General features: G+C 44.6%; 1 protein-coding gene across 8 annotated transcripts in view; it reads right to left on the reverse strand.

Annotated features, from left to right (window-relative positions):
- Window positions 1–18,843, reverse strand: part of KCTD1 (potassium channel tetramerization domain containing 1) — a 322,274-nt gene that overhangs the window by 72,810 nt on the left and 230,621 nt on the right. The window contains exon 1 of one of the 8 annotated variants that reach the window (XM_069220054.1): window positions 16,745–18,703. The exons of the other annotated variants lie outside the window; for them this stretch is intronic. Coding sequence (XP_069076155.1) covers window positions 16,745–18,643 — 1,899 coding nt within the window. The 5' untranslated portion in view covers window positions 18,644–18,703. Of the gene's footprint in view, window positions 1–16,744; window positions 18,704–18,843 lie in introns of those variants that run through there. 8 annotated transcript variants of the gene reach the window in all.

Genomic DNA, 18,843 nt, shown 5'->3' on the forward strand with positions numbered 1-18,843 from the left:
AGGTGGTCCCCCCCCTCGATCCTTGTTGGGCCCCACGTACCCATCCACTTGGGCCAAATTCAAAGGGGAAGGGGCGTGGAGCACCCCTCCTGAGCCCTAACAGGCCCCTGGGACCGTCCTGCTGGGAGCAATGTGCATTCTGTTTCCCTGCCACATCAATGGGACAAGGAAACCGAATACTAGTCTGCTCCCAGCTCGCAGGAGCATTTTAAAATCTCCTGCTTGTTATGAGCAGCCTTGGAGTTTGCTCCCATTCTGCATGAGATTTAAAAATGCTAGCGCAGAAAGGGAAACTAACATGATCCGTAAGTGGGCTCCCCGGGACAGTAAGTGAGCGGGGCCCCGGAAACTGGGTCAATAAAGGCTCAGGGAGGAGGGTCCGCATGGTTCCTTTCCCTCTTACTATAAGGGAAAACCCGGGGGGGATCCCCAGGACCATTTAAGGCTTGGGGAGGAGGAGAAGTGGCTTTAAAAAAAAAAAAAACACACACACACATTTTGGCCTTGTGGGTTGGGTCCCAAGGGTCTAAGTAGGTCCCCCTAAAAAACAAAAAAAACAGCCCTGCCACCATTGCCTCGGAGAGGAGGTCCCCTCCTCTTAAATATGCATGGCCCCAAGGACTGAGGCCTTGCTAATGCCCTCCTTCCCATATATTAAAAGAGAGGCAACCGTTTATTTTCCCCCGCAATCTTTTATTGGACTCCTGTGGGATCACAGCAAAATTTGTCAAACTTTTTTTTCCATATTAAAATTTTAACTTCAGGACAGGGGACTAAGTCCCCGAGTACTATAATGGCTGCCAGCAACATTCTTCTGATTTTGTTGGCAGGCAAGCAGAGTGCCTACTCCCATGCGAGTCTGACTGCTGTGGGAACAAGATGGCCAAAGGGGAAAAGTAGATCCTTGGGCCGATCAGAATGCTCTATTTTTTAATTGCCACTCCCGCAAGACTCTGGTGGGAGTCCCTCGGACTCAGCCGTGCAGATACGCAAATAATTTTACATCTTAATTTTTCAAAAACTACTTAACAGGTGGACATCAAATCACGACAAGCACAATCTGCAAACCAAGATCTAAATTCCTGCCAAACTTGGTCTAAACGCTAATGGAAAATGCATGGAGATTTTGCTTTTGAGACCTGCCTCTTTCTTGGCCGCTACTTAGCGGGTCACCCGGACACCTTCCATGCACAAACTAGGCAAAAAAAGAGCATTTTTTGGAAATTCTGTTTAGATTCATCAAATGGTGCCATAGTTCTAAGCAAAACAAAAAATATTATTTTCAGGTGGTACCCCGACTCCCTAGTGCCCCCAGGAATCCAAAACAAACCCCCATCTGGTGTCTAAAAACAAAACAAAAAATAACACAAAATGACAGCCGGGGCATGTATTTACTATAAGCCCCAGGGACGCCACCGCAGGGGCCATTTTCATAAAAGGTAGGTGGGCTGCATGGCCCCCATTCCCAAGCCTCCGGAGGCCCCAGGGAGCCCACCTCTGGGGATGAAATCAATGTTTATGGGGAGGAGGGGATGTGAGGCTCCGCTCCTCAAGCCATCGGAGGCCCTGAGGAGCCCACCCCAGGGGCTGAATATATTATGTATTGGGAAAGGGGATGTGCTGCCCCAAAGAAAGCCCACCCCTGAGGCAAAACATATGTATGGGCGTGTCTTACCCTAAACCCCCACCCCCCCCCCCCAGAGCCACCCCCACGGCCAAAATCATTAAGGAAGGGGATGTGGGAGACACTGTTGAAAATGGGGATGGGGGACTGTGTGGTCCACTTCCCCCAGCCTCTAAGGTCCACAACAAGCCTACCCCAGGGCAACTGAAGGGAGGGGCTGCATATTAATGGCCAGAGGGACCCCATTCCCCATAGCGGGCTCAACTGCTATGTCCCGGGGCGCCCACGCCCTGGACATAGCAGTTTCCCTTGCCATTAGTGGCACAGGCAAGGAAACCTGTATTTGCCTGCACTTGGGAGGAACATTTTCAAAACTCCCACCAAGCTGATACCAAGTCTGTTCCCAGCTGGTGGCAGCTTTGAACATACTCCTGGGTGCTGGGTGTGAACTTTTGATAGAAATATTGCTCCCGCCCACTGGAAGCAGCATTAGTATCTACTATCTGTGGATGGGAGCAATGCCAGCTTCCACTGAATGTGGAGAGCTGGCTGGAGCCGTGGGGACCTTGGGGTTCCCCCGCGACCTTCAATAAGGCTATGGTGGGTGCTATGAGTAGGCACCGAGGGAACCCACCTTTAACAGTGGTGGGTCCTGGGGTGATGGGGTCCCCTCCATCGAAATCCCTCCCTCCCACAAGGAGGTTGGGGGGCGTGTGCCCCTTTCCTCCTTATAATCATGCTGGGCCCCAGGAGATTAAATTCAGCCTTGGAGAAGCGTCGTGGGCCTTCTCCCCCTAAAAACTATGCTGGCCCGCAGGGGATGAGGACCTTCATTACGTGTCCTATGACATTATTTACGACATCACTGATGACATTCAACCTTCATTTGCCGCATAGTGCTCTACAAATTAGTATAGAATTAGAGGCCTGAAATTAAGTACAAAACAGCTCATTAGGCATCATTAGTGCCATCACAGATACAAATCCCTCAGGAGTAGAAAGCATGCATTATGTGCAACATTGACCCTATAGCATACACAAATACTGACCGTCTGTTTAAAAAAGAATGCCCTACTATGGACGGATTTATCTGAATCAAACCCCTGACACTCACTGAACATACACTGAGAAATAAAGTTGATATTAGCAGAGAAGTGGGTATTGTAAATAGTGTTTACTCTGTGTAAAGCGTAATCTATATCGCACTACTTGCAAACAGTTCAACTCTCATGCGAAATACACCACAGAGTATCACAAATCTATCCACTAAGAACAGCTTATGCTCTAGGAAACAGTGTCAAAAAAAGACACTATAAACCTCATTATGACTTCGGCGGACGGAAAAACCCATCCGCTGAAGTTCCTATGGGGAGGTTGCAGCCAGTGTGGCAGCCTCCCGGCTGGGCCCATTACAAGCTTCCCGCTGGGTCAGCGGGCGGAAACTCTATTTGAGGGAAACAGCCTACAGCACTGTCTCAGGCTCATAATAGAGCTGGCAGCAATGCTGTAGTGAGTAGGGTGCACCAGCACAAGTCACAATGTTTACTGTCTGCAAAGCAGATAGTGAACACTGAGACTGTGGTGGGTGGTGGGGCGGAAGGGGCCTGCACTGCCCATGCCCTCCCCAGGGCCCTCTGCACCCCTTCTACCTTTTCATGGTGGTGTTGTAATACCCAGCTCTGCCCTGGCAGATTGGGACCACCAGGATGCCTAATCCTGGCGGTGCTGCCAGTCCGACCGCGGTGCAGCAACTGCAGTCATAACGGGGTGCTCAGACTGCCGTACTGGCGGGGTTCCAATCGAGAGTCTGAAGGTCAGTAGATCGCCAGGCTCGAAATGAAGCATGATTTCTTTAAAATGTGCTTAAGATTATACTACCTGCAGCCTTCATACCGTAGTGTAAACTTTACAGTCAGCCCATCTTCTAAAGAACAAGCATGTATACATAACTTAATATCTGGTGCACACATTATTGTATGTTATATAGAAACTGTCATGGTGAAATTATTGCCTAATAACTCAAGGCTGCTTATAATACTTAACATGCTGCACGTAGAATCTTGGCCCTTCTGCAAACCTTTTCTACAGAGCCTAAAAAATTGTGTGGAACATGCTGAACACAAGTTGTCAACTGTCATCTGCACAGAGGGTTACACTTCAGTGCAAACATTTATAACATGTTCAATATCCGTACACAGATATGATGAATTAGGAGCACATGCATTTTGTAAAGTTGGATATAGGGTGTACTCAATACTATGGTAGTTTTGCACCACTATGTAAAATATATATGTAAAAAAAAAACTAACACTTGTTTGATGAGGTCTCAATGAGGTCAGCTGTGATGTCATAGAACATATCATGAGTGATGTAATATGTGAGGTCATAAGCAGCGCATGGGGGTGCAAGTTATAGCTAGCACTGCTAACTGGTGAATTTCTGTAGTTCTTTTAGTTTAAAACGTTAATGCTGTCATTGACAAATCCACTTAACCTTACTTTAACCTTTGTTTTTTTCAGTGAATTTATATAAAAACAACATTTTATATAGATTATGTATGTATATATATATATATATATATATATATATATATATATATATATATATATATACACATATACATACATACACACACACAGTAATATTACCCTGTGACTGTCACCACTGGGTAGTTCTAGTTAGGTCTAGTTAGTTCTAGTTAGGTCTGGTCTTCCACAGACAGAGCGCTTTTTGGTTTGCTAATAACTGTGGTGGTTTGACTAAACCCCCTTGCGTTTTCTATTGACTTTTTTTGTATAGCACTACCGTAAAAAAAAAAAACAATGACCATAATTATACTAAATTTGACAGGAAGCTAGATCTTGGTTCAGAAAGTGTACTTTTTGTGACTTAGAGTAAATCCGATCATGAGTTTTAGATATTAAGCTCCAAAAATGTTAGCATTCCTGAAGGGTTGGGCTCGAGGGTCTTTCAGGAGAGTCCCTGGAATCCTATTATTAAAAAAAAAGTAGAGCCTTCTGATTGGCTTTTTTACCCTTAGGCCATTTTGCTCCTGTGGGAATGAGCACTCTGATTGGCTGCTAGTACCATAAAGAAAAATGCTGCTGGCAACCATTACAGGATTTAGGGACTTACCCCCTACCCTACATTAAAAAAAAAAAATAATAATAAAATAATGTGGCAGTGTAGGGATACCCTACTCCCCAGTCCTCATGGGCCCACCTGGGTCCAAAGAAGAAAAATGCACCTGCTTTTACTGCAATCCTGCAAGACTCCTGCAGGATCATGGCAAAAAAAAAAAAAGGACCCTTGGCTTTTTTTCTTCAAATTAGTTGAGGAGGGGGCATGAGTAGGTCCCCTTTCCAGAGCCCATTTTGGACCTCAGGGACCCATTCCGAGGGCCAATGTAAAAAATAAATAAATAAAAAAAAAGGTGGGGAGGGGGGGTTGCATGGCCCCATACCCAAAGCCTTTGAAGGCTCCGATGATCCCATCACTGTGCACACACAATTTTTTTTTTTTTTTTTAAAGTAGAAATAAGTCCTCCCCTCACTTCCACCCGGAGCCTAACAAGGGCACAGGGACCCAAACCCTCTGGGCTGCCTCTTCACCTGTATCTCAGGAAGCCCACCCCGGGAAAGTGGTTTTTGCTGCCCGTGAGTGTGCTAGCACACGCAAGAGATTTTCAAGCAGAAGCAGCTGCTGCCGGTGGGCGGGAGCAATGCTGAATCCCATGCATGAAGCACCTGGGGCACCCCACAGTTGAACATTACATTTGGCCTCAGTGATAGGGCCCCTGTTGCCCATTTGCTCTGGGGGAGGGGGAGAGGTCGGGAGGGGGACCACGGCTCCCTTATTCTCTATTTTAATATTAATGTTTTTGGCCCTTTGGGGTGGGGTTAACTTTACATATGGTAATGTAATATCTTATGTTAAAAAAAACTAGAAATTCACTGAAAAAGTGATGTCATACTTGGGTAATTAAAAGTTGCGCCCTCACCATGCACTGCTAGCTTTCCTGCATATTCCATCACTCATGACATGTTCTACAACATCACTGATAACATCACTGCAACATGTGAAATGACAATTTTAGATGAAGACTGTGCATGGCTGGAGTGCAAATTATAGTTACCTTAGGGCACGAGTTATAATTACTAGAGATAACTATAACTGTAGAATGTCAGTGTTTTTTTAGTTTAAAACGTTATGCTGGAATTGACCTTTTCACCCAACTATACTTTAGCCCTTATTTTTTTGCCAAAAAGCATGGCACTCCACAGGTGTTAAGGTGACGTTTTTTTATTTCACGCGGGAAAACAAGCACAGAACACATTTCAACAACCATCCAGGTCTTTATCACAGCATCACAGCCAAATGTATATGCATATGAATAGATATATTGATTGCTGGGGGGAAAAAAAGTATAATAATTAAGGGTAATAAGAATAGCAGTTTGTAACGTAAAGGTAAAAATTAAAAACCTTACTATTACAATATGGCATCTCACAATGCAGTGACCCACCATGTAGTGGAGTGGGTAGAATCAGCGTAGTGAAAAATAACTAATTGAAGGCAATCTACACTGTCAACGACATACAGCTGTGAAACAATCATGAACAGAGCGGCATCTTTAGCTCATGAAAGTATTCCAACCCATAACACTCTGATGTCACAATTAGGGTCTAACTCAGTTTAGGAAGAAAGCTAAACTAAAACTGCTTTAAGGCATTAAAATAATGCAAGTGTAAACAACAAGGTGAGTGCAACCAAAACCTATAAATCTAGGTTGCACTAAGAATGCTTCAAAAACATTACCAATTGCACTGAGCCATTGCATTTCTTATTATCCTAGCAAAATATACTTATTAGAAGTGAAAATAAACGGTGAGTGTGTAAACCTGGCTCTTTCTACAATATCCCAGTGCTGATGTTTCAATGCGCCCCATAAATAAAGCATAAATAGAACATAAAAATGGGTCAACCAACAAATTGGACCAGATTAAATTAAAAACATTTTGTCCTAGATATCGTTTACAAAAACGTTGCACCACGGAAGTTAATAATATTAATAATGATAGATTATCTACCCCTAACAGGACGAGATATTTTAAAACAATATTTAGGTCACAATAGTTATGCATTATGATGTTCTGACCTACAACTATTAAGACAGCTTTTGTGGACAGATTTAAGGTTGAAAGTCTCCCACAGACAAAGTAGTTGTAAGGCTTTTTTATGGCTGCGTTTTTGGTGAATCTGCAGGTAATTGAGGTCATTTTGTGTATTGCATCATGGAATGAAAACAAATTCTAGCCATTCCCAGTAATCAAAAAGAATGCTTGCATTCAGTAATCCAGTCTGACTTTTTTTTGGAAATTTATTGCATAAACTTCTCATTTGCTGCTTGGCAAATACTGGGTACTTTTAGTCAAGTCATCCTCATCATTAAAGCTTTATTTCGGCTATAAGTACCATAAAAGCAATACAAATACAAACATAAGACCAAATTCACAAAAGCATATATAAAAATAAAATAATAAATAATCACAGTAAAAATGGTGGGATCTTCAAGCTAAGAAATTTCACTTTACCAACATCCAGGGTATGAGAATCACGCACCAAAGGTCTGTATCGAGAATATGTATGGATTATTCCCTTGTAATTTTGAGAGCCTATACTAAATGATTGTCTGAGAATCCAATTTTGGACAAACACAAAATAAGACTTGAGCAAATATATCTAAAATTCTCAAAACCTATGAATTTTCTTCCAATGTTGAAAAAAAAGTTTAATATAATAAAAGCATATATTCAAAACCTAAAATTTAAAATAGTAGGCAATCGAAAACACATTCGCTACCCTTAAATACATGTTGTATAAATTTATAAAACCTGCTCTATACCGCCGTATAGCTGCTAAAACATTTGACGCAGTGCACACCCCCAGCCCATGGGTATTTGTACTACAGATCTTAAGGTCCGAGTGGCGGTCTCTGATGCCCATGATCTTACAAAGGGGTCTTATCCAATGAGCCCTTTGCCTTTAAAATGCTGGACAGTGGAATAAAAGGTGACTAATAGTTTCCCTGGTATTGCATCCCATCGGGCAAGAATTTGACAAACTAGTAGATTGCTTCCATCTAGCTTTAATATCGCGCCCTGGTAAGGATCCCAGTCTAAATCTTAAATAAAGTGCGCGCGCCACTGGGTGTGTAATAATATCCAACAAGTGCTTGAACTCATAGTGACACTAAAAAGATAAGAAGCTGTCATACTACCCGAGGAGACAGCTGCTAGAGTTAAAGTATGTACATTCTCCCAATATGCATCCTTCAACATCTGGGGGGGCATTTTTTGGAAGATTCAAGGGGTCCACCCAATAAGACCCCAACCCAAGTTTAAAAAAAAACCTTTTTACATACTTGCACCATGGGATTTTATCAACCTGAGAATCTCTTAAAAGTTCGGTTAGCCATGTTCTGTAAGGATCCAACGCTACTGTGGACCAAATCTGAATCCTATATTGCAGCGTTCGCAGAGCAGCAATATCTACAATAGAATCTAAGTTTAGATCCACCCGGATAGGCAAGTTGGAGAACTTGATGGAACTTTTAGCAGGGCCTTAATAAAGAGATTTTCTTCTCTTCCTATATCATGGAGTTTGACATGCCACCAGAGCTCGGCACCATATAGAACGCCTGCTCTACCTTGCACTTTGTAAATATCCATTGCAAGTGTAATGGGAAAGGCGGGCGTTTTAGCAGCAAATCTCAAAATGCCTCCTGTCTTTTGTTTGAGGGACATAACGGATTTTGACAGTTGTGATGTCCAATTATGGGAGCGGTCTAACCTAATTCCCAAATAATCAAAATCACTGACAAGTTCAAGAACCTCACCATCAAGAAGTATTTTTTTCTTTAATCTAAATTTTGGGTCACCAAATACCATACATTTGGTTTTGGTGCAATTTATTTGTAAACCATAATCCTTGCAAAAATCTGAAATGTTTTCCTAAAGCCTAGATCATCCAGAGGCGGTTTGGGATAAGAGCAAGGTATCATCAGCAAACAACAGGCATGGTGTCTTGATTTCGGTGCATCATTTTGGGTATTGAGCAAGTATGGAATACACGCATTTATGAAAAGCAAAAAAAAGAGTTGGCGCTAATACACATCCTTGTCTAACGCCTTTCTGCAGGGGAAACTCGTCAGATAGCTCTTTATCTTTCCCCCGCCTTACTCTGGCAAAGCTATATGAGTACAGTTCCCTAATCAAATGTAACAATGGACCCGGGACTCCAATTTTGGCCAAAGTCTCCCACAACTTGGGACGGGAGACCAGATCAAAAGCAGATCTAAGATCAACAAAGGAGACAAAGAGCCTGCCACCATCCAGGTCCGCCACCTTCCATTTTATTGTGAGAAAGCGAAAGATCTGGTCCATCGTGGCCGTCCCCTGCCTAAAACCCGCCTGAAAATGGCTCAAAGCCCCATTTTCTTCAATCCAGGTCCTAAGCCTTCCCAACACCTGAAAAGAAAAGATTTTTTTTGTAGGTTATCTAAAAAGCTAATCGGTCTATAATTTCCCAGGGAAATTTGGCCCTCCCCTTTTTTATAAATGGGGACAATTATTGCACCCTTCCACGAGTGCAGAAAGATATTACTCTCCAAGATAGCATTTGAAACTGTATTGATATAAGGGCCCCATAATGTCAGATCAGACTTATACAAATCAGATGGAATCCCATCTAACCCTGGAGCTTTTCCTAGTTATTGGGCCCTAATAGCTGTAAGTTTCTTTCATAGTGAAAGGTGCAATAGCACCTGCCCAGTCAATCCCAGCCATAAGCTCCTCCTCTGTACTCACTAAAAAGTCGGAATCCTGGCTATGGAGTTTGGTCAAATAGGAGACCCAAGTATTTGGGGGAATAGGGCAGTCAGGCTTAAGGCTCAAATTCCTTCCTTCATTAGAAACCAGGGTCCAAAAACGCCTTGTGTTTCAATCCCTGGCTGCTACGAACAATTCTTGCCATATATCCTCCACCCACTGCACCTTGCTAAACTTGATTGCATCCGCATAGTCGCACCTTGCCGTTACTATAGCAGGTGTATCCCCTTGTTTAAGTGCTTTCAAAAGGACGCTTTTGGCTCTCCTGCAAGCATTGTTAAACCATGGATTTGATTTAACTAATCTGGGCCTCCCCCTTTCCCGGTTTTCTCTAATTAAAAGAGCCTTCAGAGAAGCAAAAAACTCAATGTGTTTAGCTATGGTCTGATCGGCAGAATAAGTACTGGGAGCTGCAAAATCTCAAAACCAAATCAGACATGTGGGCTACCAAGACACCTTTGTTCATAAAAGTCTCCCATCTTAATGCACGTTGATTACTGGCCACCTCCAGGGTGGGCGTGACTCTCTCGGCTTGCTTTGTTGGCTCAGTCTCAGCAAACCACCTATCCCACTCCAACAAAAGGGGGAAATGATCACTGTAGCAATGGTCTCCCGCTTTAATATCCTTAATTTCATGCCATATCCTGATATCAATAAGGAAATAGTCAATGAAGCTACTATAGGACCTTCTAGAAAAAAAGAGAATGTGCTGGAATGTCCGAGGGAAAACGCCTGTTTCCTAGCCTAGTCAAGAGTCATTACACAACCTCAGGCACACTGCACAAACGTACTCTGCAAAAAAAGTAACAGGAAACAATGAATACATACCCAACATTTAACATACGCACATCATACCAACCTTTAAACAACAAACCACAAGGGCAATGGGGACTCAGATTCTCACAGGCACTTGGCAAAACACAATCATGTGTCCACACTCACTCTCCTCTCCCGTCAACATACCCTTACACTTTCTTGCAGAACTGCTGTAGGAAAGTTCAAATAGTCTGTAAGAGAAACAGAGACCGCAATTTGTGCCAAGCAACAAAGTCAAAGGCAGACATTGTGTTCAATTGCCATTCAATGGCAAATGTCAGTTAATCAAAAGCACAATCATATTCATGAAAAATTAGAAGAATGCTGCGTGAACAGCATCCCGCGACCTGTGATCACTTTTAAAGGGGGATTGGCATTTTGGGTAAATTGCTATGCAGAAAAATGTTTAATTTTATTTTGTTAAAGTCTGAAGTTCAGCTTGGTTTTATCCCAAAGTAGGCTATTTTGTGGGCTGCTGGTAAGATCGTTTTATTTCATATTTACTCTATATTTGTGCTCTTTGTCCACTAGACAACTCAACACAGGGAAAGTCCGTGTCAACTGGAATTCCATACGGGCCTCAAAGAAAAGGGTCTCTTCTGTGAAAGTAGAAGGCAGAGAAGCAGTTGTAGGCCTTTAAAATTAAAAGGAGAACAAGGCTAGAGTGACTGGGTGTCCCTAACCTTGTTGGTTTACATGAGATGTGTTGAGAAGCTCTTCATAACAATAAATACAATTTATAGGAGTATGATGAGGGTAAAAGTATGTTTTTTTTGACAGAGGAAGTTGTGATAACCTCCAAGTAAGATAATACATAATATTGTAGTGTGGATAAGGAATTTTAGGAGTATTTCAGCTACAAGCTGAATATCCCTACAACTTGTATCATAACACTGGTGGTCTCAGATTTATGTCAAGATTAAAGGCTAGCATTAAGTGATAGGCTCTTCTTGTTGGAGAAAGTTTATTTTTATTAGTGTCAGTGAAAAAAAATTGTAAATGCTTTGTCTGGGAAATTTGCTCCTACAGTCCAACATGGTTCACATATTCAGAGGTGCAGGGAGCATTTTGGATAATTGTCCTTATTCTTTCAATATATTTGAAGTGAGTGGATTAAATATTTTTGTTAATTCTAACATTGTAGTGATGAAATTGTAGAGAATGAGGATCAATCCATGAACTGAGCGTACACTTTAAGACACATCTATTCGGACTCGTGTTAGATCCTGGTTTTGTGTTTAGCTGATTACAGAATTGTCAACAGAGGATTTGTATATAACAAACATTTGCAATGCAATGGGTCTCACATTTGCTCGGGTTGGAACTATTAGGGTTGTAAATTCCTAACTGGACTTTTCTTGCCACATAAGTTGAAAATGAAAAGTAAAACAGTTGACATAGGCGTGCTGATTCAAAACGCCACGGCTGCCATGAGTGTGAATGCGAAGGAGAAATACAAAAAGAAAATGAAGTTCGCTCCGTCAAACATATCAGCAAACATGCAATTACCCATGTAACAGGGTTGATGTCCAAGTCGGTAACCAAACCGCCCCAAGGAGGGACAAACAAAGCATTTACCACTGATAAAGGATTTTTGAAAGGGAAGCCCGTGAACAAATTATAGTGATGGGCGTGCGGTGGGTGTGGTTAAAAGCTCACAATACTTACAACACGTCAGAGTGCTTACGCACTCAACCTAAAAAGAGGGTATATGGTTTAAAGAATCAAGATAGATTGGTCTTAGCAAAAAATCCTGCATACTCCCCAGAATCAAACAGCAGAGTATGAAGGCCAATTGTACTTTTTGACAAGGGGGTTTAACTTTTGTTTTTAATAACAAGTTTTAAATTCACTGTATTTTTATTCGTTCTTTTTCAGAGATTTTTTTTTAAAGCACTTTTTACTTTTAGAATGTCAATATTTCTATATATTTCGATTTTTACAGTATGTGTTCTGATAGGCATTTTGGTGGGAATTTTTGGAATATTGAAAACATCTATGGTAGGTGACAATCCTTGCAAAATTCTGATCCTGGCATGATTGCACTCACAGGCACTATGCGCTACAGGCACTATGCGCTAATCCATTTGCACTTTGTGGTAATCCATTGAATGAAGGTGGCTACCACCTCCAAAATGCTAGCCTAGGAATTCCAGTGGCAATTACTGGCCTATTGGAGGCATCTTTTATTGTTATTATCCATCCCTCAGGGACAGATCTGTTACTCTGCCCCAAGGAGAACATCTGCAGAACAAAGTAGTTTCCCTACCCCACTTTTTTCTCCCACCTGTTGGGAGCATTTCTACATCTTCCACCAGGCACGAGCAGTCAACACTTCTGTTTCCTTGCCCACAGAACAGTCGTTGCTCCTAACCGGAGGTAGCAAGCAGAAAACAGTTTCTCCCCCCACGTGGGAGCAATGCCCACTCTCACATCATGCGTTGAGCTGGCTCGAGCCACTGGCTCCCTGGGACTCCCCCTCAGGTGAGGGCTGGGGCACCCACCTATTTAGAAATGTTCCAGAGGATTGGGGCCCCCAGAGCCCCAATAGGCTCAGGGATAGGGGTGCCCGTCTTCATAACAGCATTTGGCCAAGGGGATAGGGTCTTGGGTCCTAATAGGGCTCAAGGAGGGAACCTCCCCCCCCTACCCTCTTTATTCCAATTCAGACCTAGGGGATGGGGTCTCTGGGCCTATTAAGGTCCAGGAGGTGAGGATATGTGCCCCCATGCTCCTAATTATGTTTTGGCAAAGGGGGTGGGCTCCCCCAGGGCTACAACAGACTTTATTAGGTGGGGCTACATGCCCTCCCACTCACCTTTTTTATTGGAATCGGCCCTGGGGAATGGGATCCCCAGGGTGATTAAGGCTCGGGGGTGGAGGCACTCATCCCCGCCTCTTTAAAATAAAAATGCCCAGTGGTATGGGGACCCAGCGGTTCGAAGGCCAACTCTACATTGCGCAAGCCAAAAGCCATGTGTGGCATGGGGGTTGGCTGTCGGCAGGGGGGTGGAGCAAGGTCTGGCCATGGACCATGCTCTGCAGTCAATCCGCTGATGCGCACGGCCAGAGGCTGTGCACAGAGTGGAGTTGGCTACCACAAAGGGTAGACCCAGGGCATGGCTGCCAGCTAGGCCAATGTGCAGTGTGGGATTGGCTGACTCTGGGTGACTTTGCTGTGCACAGCGTGGGTTGTCCACAGGGACTGGCTGTCTTGTAGCCAAGGCAGTGTGTAGCATGGGGTTGAATGCCTGCATGGTGGTTGGATGCAGAGCCTGCCTCGAAACCAGGCTCTGCGGCCAACCCAAAGTCACGCACAGCTAAAGGCTGTGTGAGACAGGGAGATGGCTGCCTTCAGGTTGGCTTTACGTATGTTAAACTATTACCTTACCCCTCCCTCCCTCAAAAAAAAACCCACTGAAAACGCACATTTTTATGTGATGTTATAGATAGGAATTGTTATTATATTTCATTTACTATTAATAAATAAACTTAGAATTTCACTGAAAAGAAAACAAAGGGTAAACTGACGTAGTTCAGTGAGAATTTCAGTGACGTTTTAAACGTGCAAAACCACTGAAATTCAAAAGCTCTAGTTATGTCTGGTAACTATGGCTAGTGCCCGAAGGTAACTATAGCCTGCGCTCTCACCATGCACTGCTAATTATCCCACATATTACATCACTCATGACCTCTTCTACGACATGATTGCTAATAGCACTGCAACACTTACAATGGGCATATCGATGAGAAAACTTCATGGCAGGGGTGCGAGCTATAGTTACGTTAGGGCACAAGCTATAGTTATTACAGCTAACGATAACTGGAGAATTTCAGTGTTTTTTGTATGTTTAAAACATTACGTTGTCACTGAAATTCTCTCTCAACTATAATGTTAATTTAACATTTGCTTTGATTAAGCTAATACATTAAAAAGTTTAAGTATTTTGTTAAAGTATTATTACACTTACAAAAAAAGAAACACTCTTTAATTATACTTCCTGGCTTAGTCACTAAAATATACATACATATAATTTACATTGCTGAACATAAAATCCATGGGCATTAGTTTAATTCCCTGTCTTAATCACTTTCTATGTGAGGGTGCTTCTGTATCAGTGGTTGGTATGTGTGGTACGTGACTTACTCCAAGCCTAGGCTTGTAGTACAATTATACCAGCATATTACCTCCTAAGACCATCCTTAATTTTCTCTTAACCCCTTCCATTTTGTATTATATATCCCCCATTTGTACCCACTAACCCTGGTGACGAGATTTCCGCACCTGTATCGAAACTCTGTACAGAAGAGATGGGGAAAGGCAGAGATCTCCACTCACGTGTGAAATGCATTTTGTAGTACATAAACTGCTACCTGCTCCAAAACAGAGTCTGTGGATCGGGCACAAAATGGCTACATTTTTCCAAGTGATATCACAGAAAGAATTCACCTGATCTAGCCTTAAAGCGTTTGGGATAGAATATTGGAATTAGGAACAGGTATTACACCTCGCCACTTAAAAAAATATATATACCAACTGGCACCATCTAGGCATGAACTTTAAATGGGCCACTAACAACTGAGTTTCAGAAACAAAAAGACAATTCCAACGTGTTTACTATGCAAAAATCCCTGCTTCACTGTCAAATCTAAAAGGCTCCTGCATAGTCGATCACATGTTGCCAGACCACTATTAATTCCAAAACGAATGTAGAGAACTTCCCTAGTACACACAGAGCAGTGTTTGTTTTTAGAAACGATGCTCCTTTGCTGGCCTAAGACATGGTTTACGTAATTCGGCTTTCTGGGTCAAACAAGTAGAAGATCCTGCTTAGTGGCTATTAGGGAAAGCTGCACGTCTCCTCAACATAACAGGTTACTTCTCTCTCAAAACAAGATTGGCTCTGGTTACAGGAGTCTTTAGGGAGAGCACAACTTTTAGCACACGTCATGACAAAAGCTTCAACAAGCGACCATACAGCAGTGATAAATGTATAGTGAATAGTTTTAAAAAATAAAACGGATGGCAGGTTCACTGCACTCAAGTGTGTGGCACTCAGCTTCCCTTTAAGCACACATTAGTGCCTGGGCAGGAGAGAGCTTGTCATCTGCTGACAAAGATTGCTTCACTGCTGAGCCAAACAAGCCAAGACTGATCCACACCCCTTCCATCGGGATAGAGCCAATGGCTTTTGTTTAACTTACACCCACACACCCGACCAGGCTTCTGAGCTCATAGGACTCGGAATAACAATGCAACGATAAACGTATCTAGCAAGGCAGCTGCTGCATCAGGATTGAGGGCCTGTACTTGGCCACCATCAATGTTCATAAATTCTAGTAAAACAGCTTTGAAGAACAACTTTCAAGCACCAATTTCAGAACTCTGCCATAATGTCCAAGGGCTAACTGATTTGAGAATGCAATGAGATAGGCTATTTTGACACACTATAGACTTCTACAGCCTCTACACCTCCCTTCCTGCACAGAAAGGCTACCTGACATTTCCAACGAAGCAGGAATGCCCCCGACCCCCATTTCCGTACTCTCTGCTCACACTACAGCGAGCATCAGGTCGTTGAAGGGCCCCGCTGCTCACCAAACAAACAGGAATTTGCTGTGGTAGAGTTCTCTTGAAACAATGTGGATCCACTAGATTTTGACGAATTAGTATCTTTTGTGCACTTCTTTATACTCACCTGCCATATCTGTAATCAATTTCAATATTTAGCAGTTTCATTTACTCAAATTTACAATGAAACCAATTTATAGTAATGCCATTAGGGGCAGATGCCTGCTCTATATGTGCTAGATGCCCAACATCTTTATCATTTTGCCTTTTAGGCTTATAGAGAATGTCAGATAAGGACAGTGATCACCTTTTTTCAGTAAGTGTGCATTCTATGTTTATTTTACACGTAATCTAGCATTCCCTGAACCGCTATAAAATAGGAGATATACATCTAAATGAAAAGCACCTTCTTTTGAAGGCAGTTTACAGGTGAAATGTATACCTCGAGGAGTGAACACCCGCAAACCAAGCAAAGAATGCAATAGGACAGAAATAAAGCAACCCACACCAAGAAGCCTTTTCGCTTCTCCTTAATTAAGTGGTGAAAAAGTATTCGTCAGTTGACAACGATGAGCAAAGAAGAATGTGCTGCCATTTTCTACAGTCTAAAAACACGAGTAAATTAAGTATGAAAAGGCATTGTAGTGCATACGGTTTCAAAGACAGACTTATGATCAAGAAAGTGTGATTTTAAAGTTTACATACTGTCCTAATAGGTACAGTTGAGCTTTGTCATGACTTATTTGGGATTTCCTGTATTTCCATGAAAGTAGTAGAAAGGCCCTGCAATGTTAAAATCTATGCTGAGGAATCATGAAAATGAACAGAAGGAGATGCCATTACCTGTGCGGGTGAGATGACAAGTGGAGAGGACACTATGGCAGGTGGTGTATGCACAGCATGCCCGTTGGTTTGGGGAGCACTGTTGGCAATGGCTGGGGGTGGAATGGAGAGCAAAGGAAGCTGCTGGGTTTCACCTTTAACGGACAACACCAGTAGGCAGTCACCAGAGTCTGAGGATGGTAGCGGTGGGGGGCGAAGGCACAGTCTTTTGGGGGAAGGTGGACCAGGGTCCCCACAGTACACTTGCACTGGATCGTACATTGTGCGTTTGATGGCAACAGCCACCTCATGCTTGGTGTCTAGTGTACTGCTGGGCTTGGGCAGTATATAGGGTGCGTTACTGCCCTGAAGTGGTCGGTTCTGGTAGCGAGTACCATTGAGGGCTGCAGTTGCCACGTCCAGCAGGTATGGTGGGCCAAGCCGAGTGCCAATGCCTGCAATGCTATTGAGGGTGGCTACAGACACAGCACCAATACAATGGTTTGTGTAGGTCTTGGAAAGCTTGGCAGCCTTGGAGAGCATCTGCATGCGGGTGCCAAGTAGGTTCTTGCCGATGGCCTTGTTTTCATACCAGGTAACATCACTCTCACTGCAGTGGTCACGAGGCCGTTGGAAGAAAGCTCGACAAAGTGGGTTGCGCTTGGACAGGTACTTGACAAAGCTGGCATATGGACAAAACTCAGTGCCCGTTTCATACATGCGTGGCAGGTTTTCCTCGTCACTGCTGGGATTGCCCAGCGCTGTGCCCCCTCCACTGCCTTCAGTCCGCTTCTTGCTCCAAGATGATGAGCGTGACTTATGGTAAGGCCCAAGCGCCTTAAAGTAGACAAACTTTCTCCCATCTTCGTCCATAGCAAGGCCGAAGGAGCCCTCTTGCAGCTCACGCTGATTTTCACGGCCCCGCGTGCAGAAGTACATACAGGCCTCAAACCAGACTTTATTGAGTAAGCCGAATGGGGTTTGTATGCTAAAAACATTGGATGTGTAGAGGCGGCGGAGGTCAGAGCGGGTAATAGCCTGCTTCTGAACCACAGGCCCAGCGCCTTGCTCCTCGAGGCGCCGGATAACAGCAGCCAGGGTCAGGTTGGCAGCGCGCAGCTCGGGATCCTTGGTCAGGTCCAGAGTCCGGCTGAAGGGGGGCTCGTTGAGGTAGCGATTTAGAGAAGAGCGGATGCTGATGAGTGAGCTCTTGCTGTACAGCTGACCACTCTTGGAGCGTGCCTCTGCGTAGAAGGAGCGCAGCACGCGGCACAGCGCCGCCTTGTCCATGCGCTCGAAGTCCGGGCTCTGCGCCTTTTCGCTCAGGTACTCGCGGAAGATGCGCACCGCGTAGCGCGTGGCCAGTCGCGTGTTCTCGCTGAGCCGCGCGCGCTCCGGCGGCCGCGGGGGCTGGTGCTGCTGCTGCAGCTGGTGCAGAAGCAGCAGCTCCTCCGCCTCCAGCGCGGACGCAGAGACGGACGTGGAGGAGGAAGGTAGAGTGCCAGGGTCCTGGGTCCCATCCTGCTCAGCCAGGCTGCGCACCGGGGCCAGCTGCCCACCCGGCTGCAGGATACCCTCCTCCCACTCCAGGGCCATGCCCTCATCCTCCTCCTCTTCATCCAGCAGGTCAGGCTCGCGGCTGCTCTCCAGCTCATCGTAGTCGTCGTCCAGCAGCTCCTCGATGTCATCGTCCTCATCATCATCATTGCCCGGTATTCGCACCTCCTGGATGTCGTCGTTCTCCTCCTCCTCCTCTTCTTCTTCTTCCTCCTCCTCCTCCTCCTCCCCTGCGCTGCCGGGCTGCGGAAGCAGGAGGAGGCGGGGGTGCTGCTCGCCCGGGCCGGGCTCCCCTCCCCCGGCGCCCCCTGCTGCAGCCGCCGGGCCGGTGCCACAGTCCGCGCTGCCAGGCATCCTCGCCATATTGCCTTCCTCTCGCTATGTGCGCCCAGTCCTCGGGCCAGGGCGCATGCGCTATATTGGACCGCGGCGCCGAGCGCTTTTGTGTTTTAATGACCTTCAGCTACCGGGAGGCACAGCCGCCCCTTAAAGGGGCCGTGCGCCCATTGTCATCCGGGGCGCTGCCAACCTGCGCGTCTATCCCAATACCGGGGAGGTGGGGG

Source organism: Pleurodeles waltl, chromosome 2_2, assembly GCF_031143425.1.
Source record: "Pleurodeles waltl isolate 20211129_DDA chromosome 2_2, aPleWal1.hap1.20221129, whole genome shotgun sequence".
NCBI classification, from domain to species: Eukaryota; Metazoa; Chordata; class Amphibia; order Caudata; family Salamandridae; genus Pleurodeles; species Pleurodeles waltl.